General features: G+C 40.5%; 1 protein-coding gene across 1 annotated transcript in view; it reads right to left on the reverse strand.

Moving 5' to 3' along the window:
- Nucleotides 1-19,679, reverse strand: part of LOC134195177 (V-type proton ATPase 116 kDa subunit a1-like) — a 57,803-nt gene extending 38,124 nt beyond the window's left edge. Inside the window, exons 1-12 of the mRNA XM_062664183.1 lie at nucleotides 19,495-19,679; nucleotides 16,624-16,644; nucleotides 16,480-16,558; nucleotides 16,302-16,399; nucleotides 16,097-16,225; nucleotides 8,342-8,381; nucleotides 8,187-8,229; nucleotides 7,934-8,060; nucleotides 7,784-7,866; nucleotides 6,893-6,986; nucleotides 6,758-6,835; nucleotides 4,283-4,417 (exon numbers count right to left, since the gene is read on the reverse strand). Coding sequence (XP_062520167.1) covers nucleotides 4,283-4,417; nucleotides 6,758-6,835; nucleotides 6,893-6,986; nucleotides 7,784-7,866; nucleotides 7,934-8,060; nucleotides 8,187-8,229; nucleotides 8,342-8,381; nucleotides 16,097-16,225; nucleotides 16,302-16,399; nucleotides 16,480-16,558; nucleotides 16,624-16,644; nucleotides 19,495-19,590 — 1,023 coding nt within the window. The 5' untranslated portion in view covers nucleotides 19,591-19,679. The remainder of the gene's footprint in view (nucleotides 1-4,282; nucleotides 4,418-6,757; nucleotides 6,836-6,892; nucleotides 6,987-7,783; nucleotides 7,867-7,933; nucleotides 8,061-8,186; nucleotides 8,230-8,341; nucleotides 8,382-16,096; nucleotides 16,226-16,301; nucleotides 16,400-16,479; nucleotides 16,559-16,623; nucleotides 16,645-19,494) is intronic.
- Between the last annotated feature and the right edge of the window lie 25 nt (nucleotides 19,680-19,704).

The following is a 19,704-nucleotide window of genomic DNA, read 5'->3' on the forward strand; positions in this document are numbered from 1 at the left end:
GCAGGCAAACTGCTATACCGTATTCGCCTGTAATAACGCCCTGGGTGTTATTTTAGTCCCAGGCATAAACATGGTTACAAAATGCTGTTGTTTGGCCAGTCATCACCTAAACACTTGAAGACAGAAATAATTATCCGTTTGCAAGATCAAAGGTACTGGTATCCACGTACAGCATCAGCATACATGCAGAAACTAAACACTACACACACAAACAGTGGTCGGCCTGAAGCCCATTAAAAGCATCAGGATCGGTAATTACAACAAAGACATGAGTCTAGCGGTAAGCACTTTCACTCAACGCTGACACCAGTTCATCAAACGCACACACACAGGAACGAATGTTCTGCAGACCCGATTATGATTTGTCTGCGCATGCGTAGTCTGGGCTTATCTGGGCTTATACTTGAGCGTGGGCATTTTTCGAGCTGAAACTTCTGACCTGTAGTGACATAATGCTATCTTTAAAAGTTAGCCCACCCATAATGATAGAATGCTAGATAATAATCAAATAGATACATAAATAATGAAATAAGAAGCACATCACAGTGCTAAACCCTCGGCTGGAGTATGTAATCACATATCTCGTCATGTGAGTGTTTTGCATACTGAGGTTTTAGCCCGACCCAGTCGTCTCAGCTAAGGTTTCCAATGCATTGTCTAGCTAAACAAAGGTGCAAAGAGCAACCAGACTTGCGTACTTACAGGTCAGTCGCTTTGTCTGACAAACAGACACACCGTCACGGACAATACACACTGTCATGGACAATACACTTTCTCCTTCGCAAATTCTCGTAGAGTGCCAAATTCTATTGAAGATGACACTAGTGATTTCGCAACAACACTGCGAACGCTCAGCTATGCACATTAAAAATTCAAGCTGTCAAACTACAAAACCACTATGCAGAAACACTGGAACCAGCAAACTGTTACAAGTCAGGTGCAGCTACTGTATATGTACCGCATGGCCAAATTTTCATTAGTAGTTGCCAAAACAGAAGGAGGTGGAGCCTTGTGATGACATCATGTTCGTCTATTGGTTGGTAATGACACGACTTCTCGTCTATTGGTCGGAATAGCTTCATTTGCATCTGTGCTAATCGAGTATAAATACGGTTGTACGGTCATTGGTCAGACCACTACTAAACCCTTAGCCCGGATATCAGGGCCTCAGGTAATCAACATATACTGGAACATAGTTCTTTGTTGCATATTCCCACTACTGTACCAAGTTAAGCAAGATATTCTCCAAAAGACAACTACAGTACTTTGTAGTTGTTCCCTTATCCATACAGTAGTGTCTCTTGTTCGTGACACTCCAAATGTCTTTAAACTGGTCATAAAACAAGACTAGTGATTAAGAGAAAGCTACTCTATACAAATTTGCATGTACGTGTACATGATCAAACTGATCATCAAGAGATGGTTGCACTTAAAGGGTAACCGACATGCACAAATCAATAACTTACTTTATTGCATATTTCGTTAGTTTGTAACATCAGTATGCCCTAAAATATAAACTTTATATTTTGAAGTTACATTCGTGAAGATATCAAAGCACAAAGTTGCTTCCGGTTGTTTATATCCAGTATAGTAGGCGTACCCGCCATGACGTATTAGCAGAAACAGAAACGGCTACCGTACATGCAGGCAATACAAAATGACTTACGAGATCTTACACCTCTCGTTGCCTGCTGGCTGCAGTAATGTGCTCAGAAAGAAAGTGTGGCTTTGCTTCGCTTCTCTAATAATACCAAGATGTGAAAGAAATGGGCAGCACGAATAAAACAAGCAAGAAATCGGTGGGATGGCCTACCGCACGTTCAGACCTGTCTAGTGTGTATTGTCAGCCGGAATGATTCAAAACGGAAGATAACGTTTCTATGAGGCTTTGGCTAAACGACGACTGAAGCCTAAAGCATCAAGCTGTGCTGGTAATTCGTACTAGGAAGCCAGCTATTGCAACGTGACAATGTGAGAAAACCGACAAATATAAAACAGAAAAAAGGCTGAAAGAAAGTGTAAGAAACGAAGGGTAAGTCCTGTACTATTCTAAAAATCAACAGATGCACGAGCTTCTCTTGATGTTGTTATGGATTACATAGACAATGAATGCTGAAGAATATGATCAGTGTTCTGGTGTTGGTCCAGTATGTAGCATTGGCAGGTATAAAATGCAAAGTTGGTTGTAATGGCAATTGTTGTTGTTGTTGGTAGTGGTGGTGTGTTTCTGGTTTGTGTAATTACTGTTAATGTAATTAAAATGTCTTGGCAAATAGCAGAATGATGTTATTTTTCCTTTATGTTGTCTTCACACTTTGTTAGAATCACACAATATCCAGTGCTTACAATAATATAAAGTAATGTTGCTTTTACAGATTGTTGTTGGCTGCTTTGAATATAATCAACATTCCACGAGGTCACAAGCCAAACATCAGAAGGCACTATGAGATGCTATACAGTATCTCAAGTAAAAGAAAGTAGAATTTTAGTTCTTTAGTAGAAAATCTGCTGTCAATAATTGTGGGTAGGTGTCATGTGAAACATACTTGTCTCGATCTGGCACTAAAAGTGAATGGTGTTAGTTTTGTTTGTAGGTTGTGAGTGTTGAAACTTCTAAAGATTGTAATCAATTATCAACAATACTTCACAGCCATCCTTTTGCAGCAGTTTCAAAACATCCCCAGAAAATTGGAGAATCAAATCATTACAGTAGTTTTAGGGGAGATTTCATAATCTTGTTTGCTGTGGCCATGTGGAACTGATTCTCAAATATTCGTTTGTTTACAAAAAAAAATGTGAGAAGCAAGTGATTTAACTCATGTTCTCTCCAACCCACCTCCAGCACACAAAGTCTTGCAAGTGGGTGATACTGCTATTGTGTAGTAATGAAGCTCATCTAGCTCTTCCACGTTCTAGCAGTATCTAATGTAGAAAATCGTCACGAGCACCTCTATCAATCGTTAAGAATTTACTTGCCCTTCATTTCTCTCTTTGTTTCAGCCTTTCTCCTCTTCTATATTTGTTGACTTTCTCACATTGTCACGCTGCAATGGCTTCCTACTACAAATCACAAGCACAGCAGCTTGATGCTTTAGGCTCCAGTCTCCGTTTCGCTTGGATAAAGACCAAAGCCTCATAGTAACGTTAGCTTCAGTTTGGAATCATTCTGGCTGAGAATACGCACTAGACAAGTCTGAACGTGTGGTTGGCCCATCCCACCGATTTCTCGCTTGTTTCACTCTCGCTGCCCATTTCTTTCTGAGCACATTACTGCAGCCAGCAGGCAACGAAAGGTGTACTATCTCGTAAGACATTTTGTATCATGTCACATGGGTTTTGCCAGCCCTGACTGGTCGATACAGCGAGTACAAATCGCTTGTACGCTGATACCTTACTGCTGTCAAGGAAAACGCGTATACCCTACCGTTGCTATGATCAACAGCACAACACAGCTGGTTTCAATAATGCACAGATGACTTGATATGCCTTTAATGAGCTCCTAGACGACCAACACACTTATACTCCATCTAATTAGTTACAGACAAACAAGAAGAAGTAAGATTTATGTACTTAGCTCAAAATGAATGGTAATTCAAACCAACCAATGGATTTGCATAATACAAAACACTTATTAATTGGGCAAATATCGGATATCGTTGCTATTCCGCCTCGAGTGAGTGGCAGCTAATTACCTTGGTAATTATCTCGCTTTTAGCTACCACTTTCCTCAAGGTAATAACAACAATATCCTCGACGTGCCCATACGATAACTAGTAATTGTATTGCCTGCATGAGCAGTAGCCACTTCCATTCCTGCTAATACACGTACGTTGTACGCAGGGCGGGTATGCCTACTAAATATCCGGAAGCAATTTTGTGCCTCGCTATCTTCACAAATGTAACTTCAAAAATAAAAAAATATATATTTTGGGGGGCATACGGATGTTAAGAACCAACGATAGATGCAATAGAATTTCTGATTTTTGCATGTCAGTTACTCTTTAAGACAGACTATTCTATCATGTATTCATTTAACACATCACAATTCTTTTAACACATCATGGTTATTTCCTTACAACATTTGCTGATACTGTAAGTTTACCAACTGCATGATAGCTATGATGATAGGTGTTATGATTTGAGAAATACAAACACACAAATAGAACACAATCATAAAAACAAACACACTCAGATTCAGTTGAAACAATCTATAGTCATATAAGCAGTCACAAACATTAAAGCATAGGGGTACAAGTAAAACCAAATGAAGAAATCAACTCACCGTTCCTCGTCTCACAGCCCTCTGAATGGCATCTAGATCAGCAACTGGACACCAGCACTCTCCAATAAGACATTTAGTTGTCAAATCAAAGTTGCACTGGTCAAGAGTATGGTATATAGCCTTGATCTTCTTCACCTACAGTACAGATTACAATGATCCCAATGTCACACCTGTACTAAACATAAGCAGTCACAACATCAAAATTAAAAGTCTGCAATTTCACATTGTAAATACTAGGCTACTTCCTCATCCACATCCAATTGAGCAATCACATAAACACACATTTATGACTTGATACGTGTACTCCGTGAACGGGGCAGGATAGGAAACTCAGTGATATTCGCGTGCAACATTTTCTGTAGCAGTTATAACAACCTGAAGACAATTAAGTTGACAGGATGGCACATAGTTACTGAACTATACATAGACTGCCATTAGCGTAGCATAATGTTCTTGTAACGATTGCAGCTTTGACATCTAGAAGTATAGCGCATAGGCAGATGAAGATGACATTTCCAAAACTGTCTGGGTATGACAGTTAAAGAACTGAACAGGCATGGGTTTGTAACTAGGGTGGAGTCTATCAGAGGAAACGATGAAAGTCTGTCTCGATCTCTCTTCGTTGCTATCTCAAACAATGAGCATAGCCACTAGTCAGACTTTGTTTAGTAATTTGTCAAGTGGGTTCACCGTTGTAGTTCTTTAGTGGCTTGATTCTTTTATCAAAGGCATATACAACACTAACGTGACATAGCCATGAAACCTATCCTCGAGCTACAGTATAGATGCAGTGGCAAGTCTCTTTTCTTGATCTGTTCTTGCAGTGTATCCCAAGAGACTTGGTTTGGTAACACAGAAATACATAGACACTGTGTACATGTACCAACCTCGAATCACTGAGGCAACCCAAGATTGTCATGAATACATTGTCATGAATACATTGTCATGAATACATTGTAGTAATCATGAAGTCCTCAACTAGATCTGAATGGGGAAACAGACACCCTCCACCCAAACTACTTTGTTCTTTGTGCTTGTTATACCTTTTAGTGTTGTGGGTTCAGATGTTGGAAAAAGACATGGTGGGCTTAGTGTGAGTACACACGCTTGCTCACACATGTCATTGCTATACACTTCTCAGTGTTGTGAGGTCTTTACTCTCAACCAGTTGTCCATTGAACCCGGCAAAAATGTATGTTACAGTGTGTGTGTGTGTGTGTGTGTGTGTGTGTGTGTGTGTGTGTACATGTGATTAATTATAAGTGATAAGCAGTATTTTTCATGATTGGAACGTCCAACAAAATGTTTTAATGTCCAGCAAAATTCTAAATTGACAGGACACGAAGTCCCGTGGTCAGTCAAAGACTACTTTGCACACTGAAGCAATACAACGTACGAGTATAATACATATCATACTACGTACACCTCTCTAATAGACTAGCACAGAAGCAGTAAGACAATAAAGTGCCATCCTTGATGTTTCATGTGCTGTAGATACAAACTCTGGAAAAATGACAACCAATGCAGCAAGTACACACGCAAATTTTGCAGCCTGTACGTTTCTTCTTGTAAAATTCATGGTTTAGCTCACTTTAGCGATGATCAAAACGTATTGATGACAAATTTTCATAATAGCTAACATTTACCTTCATGGTTCTACTTTTCATTTTTATAAAGCAATATGTGTGCTATTTCCACTTAAAGAGAGATTTCGGAGATTTGCGTTAATGTAACATTTCAGAGACGCACGCACATTTGTGGCAAAAAAAGCAATGGCTGCATGAGCTGATGGAAGTGACAAGAACTGCAACACGAAGTTACAGTTGAGTCCAGTTTTATGACACGATCCCCTTCAATGAGTGATAAAGACAGCTTTTAATACGTGGTTTGTTGCACATGAATACTAATAAAAGGATAAGGAGGCGAGCAGTATCGGCATCCACCGCGATTCTACGGAATCACGGACATGCTGTCAATGTCACGTGATGTTACACGTGATGGCAAGGAAACCCTCTTCAGCGTCACAATAAAAAAGTGTTGCCCGTCTGATAAGTATGAGTAAGTTGGGCATACGTGTTTCAGCTACTGAGCCAAACATCAAGCTTTGCAAACTGCAATCTAGGTAGATATTCTAGAAGTTGGAATCCCGATCGAGAAAGTTACAAATGCGTCAGATAGAATTTATCATTTCATCAGCAAAAAGCATACGTAAGCATATCTCGTTCTGCAAATGCATCAAATGTCTGTGTATGCAAGGCACAATGTACTAGCGCATGTGTCCAAATTGTTCCTTTAAGTTAAGTAGAATATAATTCTACTTAATTGAAATTCCTACTTAAGTTGATTGCAGTTCCTTTCCACTAAAGTAGAACTCATTTCCACTGAAGTACATAGAATTCAAGTCTATGAAGTAGAAATCAGCACTTCTACTGAAGTAGAAACTTATTTCTACTTAATCCTTCCTACTGTACCTACCCTGATTTCCCATCCACACAATGACTTGGCTACTGTCTGTAAAACTCGACAACGATGATCTTGAGTTTGAGCAAGAACCTAACAACAGACAACTATTACAAAAGTAAAAGGTAGGTTGTCAAAACATTAAATGACTGTTCTGAGATCTTCAATACGAGTTGAAACTCCCATAGTCATCTCACGACGTTCAGCAGCTGACTCAGGACACGGATAAAGAGTAGCTCGATAACTACAAAGATAACTGTTCATCAATATGCTACAGTAATTCACATAGACTGGAACCGTGCACAACAAATCTTGCATCCATTGACTACAGCTACTTCAAAAATACTAAGAGTCAGAAATGATGTACAGTACAAGAAATAAATAAGTTACAAATACTGCAAATACACAATATATTTCTGTACTCAAGACCTGGAAACAAGTCAGATAACCAGTAGTCAAACAAATAAACAGTAACGAACAAAGCTGAACATGACATAGAGTGCCTTCTTTACCTCTTCCGATCTTCTAGAATACAGGCATCATGTGCAGTTGCATCAAAGAGCAAAATAGAGAAATGTTTGGAAGAGAATTCAGAAGAGCTTAAGCACTTACAGTACATGTACTAAAGAGATAGCCACAAAAGTGATAGCTATTTTTGCATAACAAATATGTTAGAGAGTTGAATAGTTTTACAGTTATGTGCCTTAAGCCGGGTTCATAATACACTTCGCGTCATCTCGTGTCAAAGAAGGCCATTTCCGACGCAATGTGTTGGTCCAGTGCATCGCGTCGGAAACGGCTTCCTTTGACGCGAGGTGTATTGTGAACCAGGCTTTATTCAGCTGATAATTACAAGCTGATGGTTAGAAAGTCATGCAACGTATCCTTCTGCTCTTGTGTCCTACTGCCGAAAGAGCCAGAACCGGCCTCATCGAAACTCCAAACACTTTCAAGAAGAGTAAAAAGCAAAGGTAACAACCAGAAGAGGTAAAGCAATGCATACATAGATGTGTAGAAGACTATCACAATCTGCATTTTTACCCTTCACAAATCTTCTTCACTCGTGACCTGAGCTGGTCTCCTTGAAAGAAAATAATAAACACAAATTTGTGCACTTCCTGACCCTATATATCACACACTTGTGAACACCTTTCTGATGATACGTTAGAAAATACAAAAAGTTAAACCTACAGTGACAGGATCTTCCATTGCATTCTCTATTTCAGTATATCGAAGAAAAACATTACCACGACATGCTCTCCACAAAAGACGCTCAAAACCAGGAACCCTCTCCCTATTAATAACACCAGCCACAAACCTAAATCACAATAAAACAGTCTATTTCACAGTTACACTGACATTTATTGACAGATGGAGAAAACAGAAACAATTAGGTGGACAAAATGTTTTACAGGACAGTCCAATCATTGAAAACTAAAAGTACCCCAGATTTCCAGCAGTAGCCTTTCCTTCTTCAGTCAATAAAGCTAGAAAAATCATAAAATCACCACAATCCACATAAACCAACAACTACGTTGTGAATGCATGTACAAAGTCACAGTAAATGTAGGCATCATGTCAGCATTCCTCATCACCCACCTGATTCATCTGTTTCTGCAAACTCTTGACGATAGTCAGCCTAACACACAAAAGTCTCTCATAACCAACCAACTCTTTGAAAAAGAAACTTGATAACAATACAAGTTGATCTGTAATAAAAGTAGTCGTTGTGCTCACCCTTTTGCAAAGTTAGTTTCCAGCAAAGTGCTATACAGATGAAGAAATCATCAAGTAGCACACGAGCTGCCACCCATTTTTGGATGTATGTACGACAAATTTCTCTAGAGATGGCATGCCGTACTATCATGTACAGTACTGAAAACAAATCCTATCCCCCCCATTGGGCTTCCGAAACAACCGATGGTTGTCATAGCTTAGATTGCACAAGTATTTGATCACTTCTGTTCCGTCAGTTAAGCAAGGTCTGCAAGTTGAGGCCAACAGGTTGTATACAAAAGTGGATGGCTATACAGGACTTTCCTTTTTCAATAAATATAAAACCAGATTGATCAATGAGCAAAAACTTTCACTCTCCAGTCTGTACACCAGTGTGGAAAATAAGTCCTTGACTTTAGTCGAACATCATGCAATATGGTTCAGACACATGACCAAATTAACTTGTTAAAACGTATGGTTAGTCACTTTAAAAAGCACGCTCACACTAGTGCATGCGAATTTCATTCGCTTTGCAAAGGGTGCACTTTTTCAAACACTCAGTCACCGCGAGGACTTCAACGTTCTAATTCATAGTGAAAGCAAAACTAATTAAAATGTCTCTATAGTCTGAATTAAAGGGGAAGGATCAAGATGTCGCAGTAAGAGGTTACATTAGACTCTGTCTAGTAGGTAGGCCTTTGATTACATTCGACAAGCACTTTGCACTTAGAGCCAGATCAAGGTTCCTTACACTATGCACATAACCAAGAAGCATATGTCATGTTCCTGTACATTGCATTTGCCCTAGTCACGTCTTTCATTGCTTAAAGCTTTACACTGCTGCCGTGCCATTCAATCAACACCTAAATAGACAGCTTTGCAGTAGTTTCGTCTAGTGACATTCGCACATGCGTAACCTATGAACACCACTAGGAAGAGCTTACTGGCAATCAAAATTGATTTTCTTGCCAGGACACCTAAACGTATGTTACGTACAACAGCCACTATGCAAAAGCTACCTCACTTGAGATAGCTTAAGTGCCCTAAAATAGTGTCACCATTGTCCATAAAGATTCGAACAGCACTATAGAATCATCAAGTTAGTGAGCTGCATTAATAAAATCAGAAAAATCACAAGCATCCTAAAAAGAGGTGAAACATCCCTATTTATACAACCATTGTGAGCTGTATATGGTAAAATGGTCCTTTTTATTAAGCCACAGGTTTTTTTCTATGTTTCACAGCACCCGTGTGCACATGATTCAGAATTATTTGGAATAAAAAAAAGATCCAGTATTGCAACCACACACGCGATGTGCCATCTGCACAACATACGATGTACATATATTTATGGTACATGCATACCTGTGACGTAGACCAGCACACCTTACATATATACTGCGCAGTAAATGTCGTGTGCCTAGATCGTGGCATGCCATGCATGCATGCGCCTTGCACCTGCAAGCGTCAAACACACATGCAGTTGTGCAAGCTTCTTGCAAGTTGCTTGTCTTACTGGCAGTTTGTTCCTGGACAGTCCCATGATGGAGGAAGGTGAACTGCTTTGTTTCATGTCGTTTGTAGTATGTCAGCGTTTGCGCCATTGATAAACTGGACAGTAGTCATGTGAAAGACTCCACGACTGTCTGTGATTTGTTCCGTCAGATTGGCTGCAAAATTACGGATGGTGATGCTGTTACTGATGACGCTTTGGTCTGTCAAGTATCCATAACGTCATCCGGGAAAGACGCTGTCGAAGTTAGTGCATTCCTGCGAGTTGCTCATCTCTCCAGATTTGGCTTCTTTGTGATAATAGTTTTGGTTAACGAAACACAACCACTACCGCAACAGTGAAAAGACCATTGCATTTGCTGCGCTCATGGTGTTCACTGAAGCTGCTACAGCAAAACATGGTGATGATATTGACGGAGACAAGCTGCTAGAAAACGATATCGTAGACTGGCTGGTAGGTCTGAGGCTGGTCTTACTCACAGGGTTGAAGACAAGTGTTGGAAAATCATTCGTACAAAAAATTGAGGTCAGTATTATTTGAACTTACTGCTGAATGCATCAATTGTCTGGACTGCGTGCATGCTTGGTGCCACCGCTGTTTATCTAAGCCTCTACTCAAGAAAGAGTAGGGTGCCACCACGCATATCTGGCCATCCGGGGTTCCGAAAGTCAAACGTGCGTAATTCAAATTTGACATTCACAATCGCATTGAAATTTGGAGAGAATGAGGAGAAATAAAATATCTGTTTCTGCATTCAATTTCTTGTTCGAAAATTATCTTCCTAAGGGACTCCTTTGGGAAACTGTGATGTCGACGTTTTGAACATTTCATCGCATTTCTCGCTGTAAGAAAGACGCACGACTCTGAAATTTAGTCCAAAGCTTTGTTATATTGTTCTCTAAAAACTGATCAAGACAATTTCAAAATAACGCTTCTGCTTTGCAGATATTTATTGAAAGAGTCCCCAGAAAGGGTGTTCTTTACGGCCGTGTTTGTCCGTTAAACAGCAACGCTCGGCAATGAACTTAATCGAATACGTTATTGAGACGTTCGTTGTTCTAATTGCAATACCTCTAATGCTAATAAAATAATTATTACAACAGAATCTTCACATACAATGTGTAAAACTACTTCGGTTCACTCAACCGAGATTACAAGGACAGCACAAAACAACACAATTCTTCACATCTAGAGCTTGTCATCCGATCACGACAAGGAACAGCAGCGAGTCAGTAGGGAATAGCTCATCGAATCTCTCATCCGCGTTGGGATCCGCTTCATGGCAGTCCATAGAAGTCATAGGGGTCGCAAAAGTCTTCACAGAATCTTCAGCAGAAGAAACAGAAAGCGAGGGAGTGGACCAACGTCCCTCAAACGAGGAGTCTGCTGTTCATCGGCAAAGCCACTATTCCGTCTCCGTTTCCACTCAGATAGAGCCGGTCGCCGATTCTTGAATACTTCTTGCTTGCAACTCCTATGTGAACGTTCCATATTAGCCCTAAATCGTAATGCAAACTGTGACAGTTGTGTGGTTGCGACCAACATGCAAACGTTCTTGGGGCAAAGTCAATTATGTCAACCAATCAGCAATTAGCCATGCCTACTCATCGGTCAATCAACACACTGCATTTCTATCTTCTTTCCAGAACGTTTTATATTCCTATAATTAGATTACTGAAGAGACCTCACGCAAAAGAACACTGTGTTGGCACCATTACCACAGAACCTCAAAATTCCACTGTAGGGCATGTGAAAGTTACAGCCAGATATGCATGGTGGCACTGTACAAGAATCCTAGCAAACATGGCCATAAGTGTTTGCCTCCCCTTTCCAGAGTGATGGTTGAGGAAATGAGACAGTCTTTGCTGGAATTGTTGAGTGTGCCAGCCATTCAAGTGCCATCATGGAGTTCTGTACAAGATGGTCTCAGCCTGCTTGCCAAACAGCTTGACAAATATACCCATTATCTGAATGGTGCTGCAGCAAAAATGAACAGTATGCATAAAAGAAGTCGTCTCTTCCAGAAACGAAGTTCTCTGAAAACTTGGTTTTGCTCAGGCTTTACGGTAAAAAAACTCCAAACGCTGAACTGTTACACAAATCGCATCTGCTGTCTCTTTCTCAGCAGTTTGTCTAAGTTACATCGAGGGTGGTGCTTTGTTGTTAAAAGTGCCAGCTCACAATTCACAGCGCACGTGCAGACATACCCACGCAAACTTGAAAACGTGCCAGATTTCAAGTTGTGTCCTAACGAAGCATTCGAGTCCAAAAGAAGTCTGGTTTTCTACATAGCACCCAAGCCGCTACTTTAGACGTTTAGAGTATGTGTCAAATCAAATTCAGCATTGTACAACATAGAAATACAACAGAGAAAGTGCATGTAATCTGCTTTAACCGCGCCTAGTTAAGCTTTTCATCATCATCTTCCATAACGGTAGCTCATAAATGATAGTTTCTGACTTTTCTTCATCTGTACAGCAGAGCATGAAGTAACGGCTGGCCATCTGCAATTGACTGACCAAACAACGCCTTTCACCGACCAATGAAAAGATTGCACGGCCATTTGACATGATAGTTGATAGTAAAGTCCGTTCAAAAGAATGGAGAGCCCATGGAAACATTCCTGTATCTCGGCAAGTATGCCCCTTATGCCGTTGATAAACATATCATTCGAGAGCACGTGACTAGGTGGAGTCAGATCTCTGGACAAATTAACCCTTATGGGAGGCAGTAGTCTGTATATCTGTCACATGTCATTCATTATGATATTAAATGTTGTTGGGTACCTGTGTAATTGCCCACATCACTTCCACGAAATGGACGTTCTCACACGTAATCTCACACGCAGCAAAACGGTGATGAATCCAAGTAGTGGGACACTGTAACGTTTTCTTGAAGTCTTAGAAACTGTACAATGCATCTAACTATGCATGGGCACGTTTCTTTCGGCGTCTGGAGCAAAACTGCGTCACAGAGGACGTGCGCTAGGCCTTGATCACCAGTGACAAGTGGCTCTGACGTGTTTATTTGATGACAAACGAATTTGAAACCAACTTTACCAGATGCGTCGTTTCCTCCTCTTTCAAATGGTGTGATGTCATCCCAGATCCAATTAAGTCTGGTGACGTCAGAGGCCAAAATGTACCCGGATAGTTGATCCGGGTTGTTGGGAGTGCAGGAATTTTTGTGCAAACGACTTGAACGACTAGAGCCGGTTTTTAAACACAACTTACCTGCGACGGTAAGCCAAGAACGTGTTCGAAGTGCAAGAACTTGGATGTCAACGGTTGCTGTGTGTTTTTTACCAGAATGTCAGTGCGTCAAGGAAGCAGTCGTCGCCATAGGTATGGAATTCGATTGGTTTGGTTGTGCCATCAGTGGATGCGTATTGATTACTGGTTAGAAATGTGTGAGTTTCGTTTCTGAGTTCTTTCTATGAATTTGTAAGAGATTGTTTGTGATACGGGGAGTAACCATGGGTGACCAACTTGTCGATGCTCACTGACGTGATTTCTATGTATCATGTGACATTTGCATGACGTTTGCAACTCGTGACCCCTTACGTAGCTTGACGTTTGCCACGTTTGCCACTCGTGACCCTACGTACGGGCTACCCCCGTAAGGGTTAATTAACTCTATTTATCCTGGGTTAGTAGATACAGCATGCTTCCGAAAAGAGACTCCTCCCATGCATTACCAACAAAGAATACCACCAGTAAATGACACCACGAGACTAATTGTATTAATCAATGTTGTCATTCTCGTCGTCTCCTAGGAGGATCTCTTCACTGCCTGAAGAGTCCTCCGCACCTACTAATCTTTCTACTGCTTGTTCTACCACGCCATCTGATGTTTTGTAATGGTTTTCCACTCTCTGGATGACATGGTCAACATACTTCTTCCGTTTTGCCGCAGTCACATTTTCAACGCCTTCTCTGGCCAGTTCAAATGGCAGAAAACTGTTCAACAAGACAGACCCTGACGTACTAAAATAGATAGATAGTAGGCAGTGAGGGCTGGGTAGCAACCATTGCTCTAATTGCTCATTTATCGATTGTTAGTATTACAATCCAGGATGATAGCAATATTGTTGTTTCCCCCCTCTATATGTCTTAACTGGTAACCACATTTCTCAGGAGCGCTCCATTCTTTGAACAGACTTTAGTTACTCACAGCAAACCCATCACAGTGAGGGTGCTCTTTCACAACACTAACACTCTCTACATGCATGTTCTACTCTGTAATTCAGTCACTCCTAACAGTAAAGCAGGACACTCAACAGAATTTTCACCATGTACCAACCAAAGGCACATGTACACTGTCTGTTGGCGTTGTCTGTTGGCATTGACCAGGATGTGCTATTGAAGCTGTGGTTGCAGCGAGCATGCTATTTGCCCCGCTGGTGGCCTGGGTCCTTATCATTCTTGTGTTGCGTACTTTAGCGGTTAGCAGATCTTTTACAGAGCATGACCACACAACTAGAGGCATAATAATTGAATAAAGATATTGTGGTATTTAGATATTACATAGCAATTTAGATAAACATAAAAATTATAGCAGTTTGCAAGATCTCACAAAGGCCAGAGCCTAAAAATGATGAGACAATCCATATTAATGATTCTGCAGAATGAGTGTCTAGCTACAACCAGATTATGGAGCATGTGGCATCTAGAATTGCATGCAACATGCATAGCGTTTACCCCAATGTTACTCCATGCCATGAATCAGGTCTGTACTGAATATATACAGTTGCACATCCCACGATAGATGTTGCTTCTGAATAGGTTACTTACACTTTGGAATATGGATTCCCAATCATTTTCTGCCATGCGTTTCCATGTTGTAAATCAGGTGGGTAGAGTAGGTCTCTCCCCAACCCCATGAAGATAGTCGTTGCGTAAATATTATTCACTGTACAGCCAGTAAGACTGTCCACAAATAACCGTGACTGACTATGGTTAGCACATACACATTACAGGGCATTCACACAATTAGGCTTCCAATATAGGCATACTCTACAATACAGATATATAGCGATATACAGACCGTCACAAAACTATCAAGCCACTCCCTGCACGTGACTTTATCGGAAGTTTTCCAGGCTTATTTACCGATTAGAACTTATAAACAGCGTTTAACAAATAGGCCACGTGTTAAAGTAAGAACAGAGCAAGAATGTGACAATTTTGTATGAGAAAACTTCAAAAGTCCTTGCGTTACGAAGCAAAATGCAAAATTCAAAATTCTGTCATAAGAAACAAACCCAATAGGGAGAGTCCTTCTCTGTAGTTTAGAATAGAAAATTTTGCAGTAAATTACAGTTTAAATTATTTTCCAAAGGCTTTTACAATAATTTTGTGGTCATTCAAACTTCAGGTATAGACACATCCAGGGAGTGGCTTTATACCTTTGCGATGGTCTGTAGCTGAGCTGATTAAATATATTTATGAAATCACTGTTCAGCATAAACATATCCAGCTTAGAAGACACAACTCACATCACACAAACACTTATGAGTCATGACATGCATCAAGACTCAACAAAAGGTTACGTCTAATTAATCATTAATTTTTCAAAATGGCGGCTCCAGGAGGCTGCTTCAAAATGGCAGCTACAGCTCTAACCAAGAGGCTGATCAATTTCAAATCCATATTTCAGGGTTTGTGTACAGTGCTTTGAAAATAAACATTAGAAAAAATCAACACAATGCCTACTATTACTACAAATCAACTAGTATTTTCAGAAGAGTCCCCCGTTAAGACACAAACCATACATTACCAAAAAAACTCCTGCTCACCTGCCAAAGAAGTACAATCTGACTATAGGTAGTCTTATTCCCAAGCTCTTAATGACCTCGTTAGTGTCCGGTTCCCCTATGACAGTCACAAGCCCCTCCTGGGTTTGCAAGTGTTGTACGGAACATGAACACCAAGGTAGCTTGCTATAGTGTCATACAAGAACTAGACAGGGCACAGGTCAGAATAGTCTGCAAGTATCATATAAACCAGACACGAGCAACATCACGAGAGTCTGGGAACGAGACTAGACTATAGGCAGCATAAACAAAAGTCTCTTGTCTGTAACATTTCAGTGAATTGCTATACACATTTCAGTAAATTGCTTACCTCCTCAAAGAAGTCTACAGTTCTAGAGAGAATCTGTTTGAGTTCCATCAACTCCAAAAAGTTTCTGTTCAGTTTATCTTGATTTGTGTTAATTTCTTTCATCTCTGTCTCTAGCTGTTCAAACTTTGTCTACAATTACAACAGCCCATTCAAATGGCAAGTTGATTCCATAGTTTTGCAACTCATATACATGGAGGTACTCCACCTCAAGATCTATTAACTCTTGGGGATGTGGAGCATCTGGAAACTCAGACGGTTCGTTCACGCGCAGTCCAGCCTTCTCTATTTCTTTTCTAAGAAACCCTAAACAAAACATCAGAAAAACATTACACATGTGATTTAACCGACAGACAGACAGCTCCACGAGCCACCATATAACTTACTGAGTTTTCTTTCCATTTCATCACAACGTCGTATTTCATTGACAAACTTGCGTTGGAAGGCATTCACATCAGGATTCAGCTAAAGAGAGGTACACACAATGTAACTAAATTTACACAACAACCAATACCAGTGATGTGTCTTACATCTCTAAACTGAACCATGCCCTAAATCACACAACAAAAAGTCAGAGCATAATCAGCCACATCATATATTATATCAACATTTAATTTGTAATCTCAAACATTCATGATGTAAACAGATACTGTACAATTGGCAAGTAAGCAAGCAATACTAGTCCATGACAAGCTCAATGATAAGATTAGATTGAATTATGCAATCAAACCAATTTGGTTCATTCTTACTACTGCACAATGCAATAACAATAAACATTTGCAAATTGACACCTCCCACAACTACATACATAAAATCTGATTTTGAAACATTAACAAAGACAACTGTTTTCCAGCTACAGAAGCAACTCAACAACTAAACAAAGCTCAGCTACAACTGTGAAACTCAACTATGAATATAACAGTCATTGTAGCAAAGTCTGGATACATGTTCACAATCAATCCATAAATAATAGCTCATTCATCACCAGCCTTACATTGATTTAAAACCATGACTATTGGTGCTCCATTGTATAGAAAAGGAACGCTTTTTCTGGGCATATACTAAGGCATGGGTGTTATTTTGGTCCCAAGCATTGTATAGAAAGAAACGCTTTTTCCTGGGCATATACTAGGGCATAGGCGTTATTTTGGTCCCAGGCATATACATGGTCGCAAAATGCTGTCATTTGGCCAGTCATCATCTAACGCTTGAAGACAGAAGAACCACAAATGCTTGCAATTATCTGTTTGCAAGATCAAAGGAACTGGTATCCGTGTACAGCATCAGCATACATGCAGAAACTGAACACTACACACGCAAACAGTGGTCGACCTGAAGCCCGTCAAAAGCATCAGGATTAGTAACTGTAACGAGACATGAGTCTAGCGATAAGCACTTGCACTCAACACTGACACCAGCTCATCAAATGCACAGATGAAGACAGATGTTCTGCGGACACCATTTCGTTTTGTCTGTGCATGAGTATCCTGGGCTTATACTTGGGCATGGGTGTTTCTTTGGGCTGAAAGTTCTGACCTGTCGCACATGGGCGTATATACGGGCGAATACGGTAGCGAAGTCTTGATGCAACAGCAACACACATATCCCAGTGTGCCAGCAATGTTGTAACCATAAACTGTAGTCTAGAGAAATTACAGTTAGCCTATAATGATAGCATCTATAGTGATATGACCGTTGTTGCAATGGATTCCACCAAAAAAGCAAATCATAATGACACCTGACAATACAAATCTTTACCTTTATACCGATATTTCTATAACAATATTACCCCTATTTGATATTTACAGCTGCTATGAAGTGCATCTCATTAAAGGAGCACTTCACCGGTCCGAGCATCTCTGACTCTGCCCTTGGTGCTAAACGTTTCTGGTCACATATCAAGTTGGGAAGTTTGGCGCTATCTCAGAGCAAACTTGATAGCGAAGCATTACGCTAAGGTTAGAAAACTAAAACGTACAGAGCGGTTTTCCAAACAATGTCCAATAAGTCTAGGTTTCGTTTTACCACTTCGTGTAGACTTTGATATTTGCTTAGGCGAAAGTAAAACATGCTGAAAAGCACACATACGCCGGGTGACGCACATTTCCATGTATTTTTCGCATCACGCAAGCTCTTTTGTACTGTAGTATGACCTCCATTCATAGAAAAAACACGCAGGAAAGTGCGAAAGACCGAGCGATTGCAAGTCGCTCAAGACGATCATATGGTGTTTACAACATACAAACGACTGAGTCGCTTATGAACTGTAACTTGTTCTCTTTCACTGTTAGAGTCGCCTGAAGCGTCTAGACCCGTCTCTTCTAGTAGTTGGCCTCGGAAACAATGCACTGCGCAATACAGCTAGCGTTTGGTCGGCAGTGCAAGGCCTTAACATACAACGTCTACTGGGCGTGCGTCAATCAATGAAGTGTTCCTTTAAAAAATTCGTCAGCCATTTGTAAATTGCTATTGCAGACACTGTAAGGCTACAGCTTATGACCAGTTAGTGTATGAGCACATGTAGGCAATATCAGCTTTTAAAGAGCTTGAACAGGTCATCTGCAGCAAAACAATACACTTTTCATAGAGCACACGCTCTCCTACCAATTAAATCACTAAATGCCATTACGTAAATTACAGAATCAATACATATGTAGTCTATTAGAGCAAAGGCTCTTCTTCTACCAAGTAAGTTACTAACTGCCATTTAGTAAATTAGCTACTTAACACTAGGGAGACCATCACAAGCCATTTAAACCAAACACTTTTAGCAAACACGCGTAGCATACATAGAGATAACGCCCACCATTTCTAATTGGATTCAACAGATCGGGATCGAAACCACCTCCCGATGTGGATTGAATTTATTGCAATCAGATCACGATCCAGTTGCCAGTACGGACAGGGTTTATGTCTCATGCAGCCAGACCCTAACCCCGTCCACAGCAGAAATTTGGCTAGGACAGACTATCACTCTTTTTGGCACCTTCCACTTTTGATTTTCATTACAAACAGACCTTCTCGCTGTTCTAAGTCCATCAGCCCGTCAACTTCAAATCCGATAATAATCACTGCTGTGTTCACTATTAAGATCAATCAGGCTGTAATACTTTCTCTGAGAAATACAGCTTTCCATGCCATAGTAAAGTTCCCTAGCCGTAAGGACACCTATACAACCAATATAATCACACGCCACTCACGCAAATCACTATCTTTATAAAGGTGCTGAACATCAGGACGCTATCAGTCCAGCAACGACCAGCACGCTATTACCACCTGACAATGTGTCTCGAAGACCCAAAGAGGCCCCTCACAAAAACAAAGCCAAGAGAGTCTACGATTATTATTTTAAAGTAGAAAATCAAGAAGCAAACTTCACGCCCCAATCAGGAGAAGCCTACCAGTTCTCCCAGTTCGCTGACGATGGCATACGCTGACTCCGACTGAAGAAGAATCTGACAAAGAGTCATCTCCTCGGAACGAAAAATAGAACTCATGGCGAGTACCAGGCACAACAATCAATAACGTAACGGCAGCAACTTCTTGCAACAGCACGACGATGGCTCGTGACACACTCGAGCACGACTATACGGGAGTTACCCTAAATATTT

The sequence above is a fragment of the Corticium candelabrum genome, chromosome 19, assembly GCF_963422355.1.
Source record: "Corticium candelabrum chromosome 19, ooCorCand1.1, whole genome shotgun sequence".
Lineage (NCBI taxonomy): Eukaryota > Metazoa > Porifera > Homoscleromorpha > Homosclerophorida > Plakinidae > Corticium > Corticium candelabrum.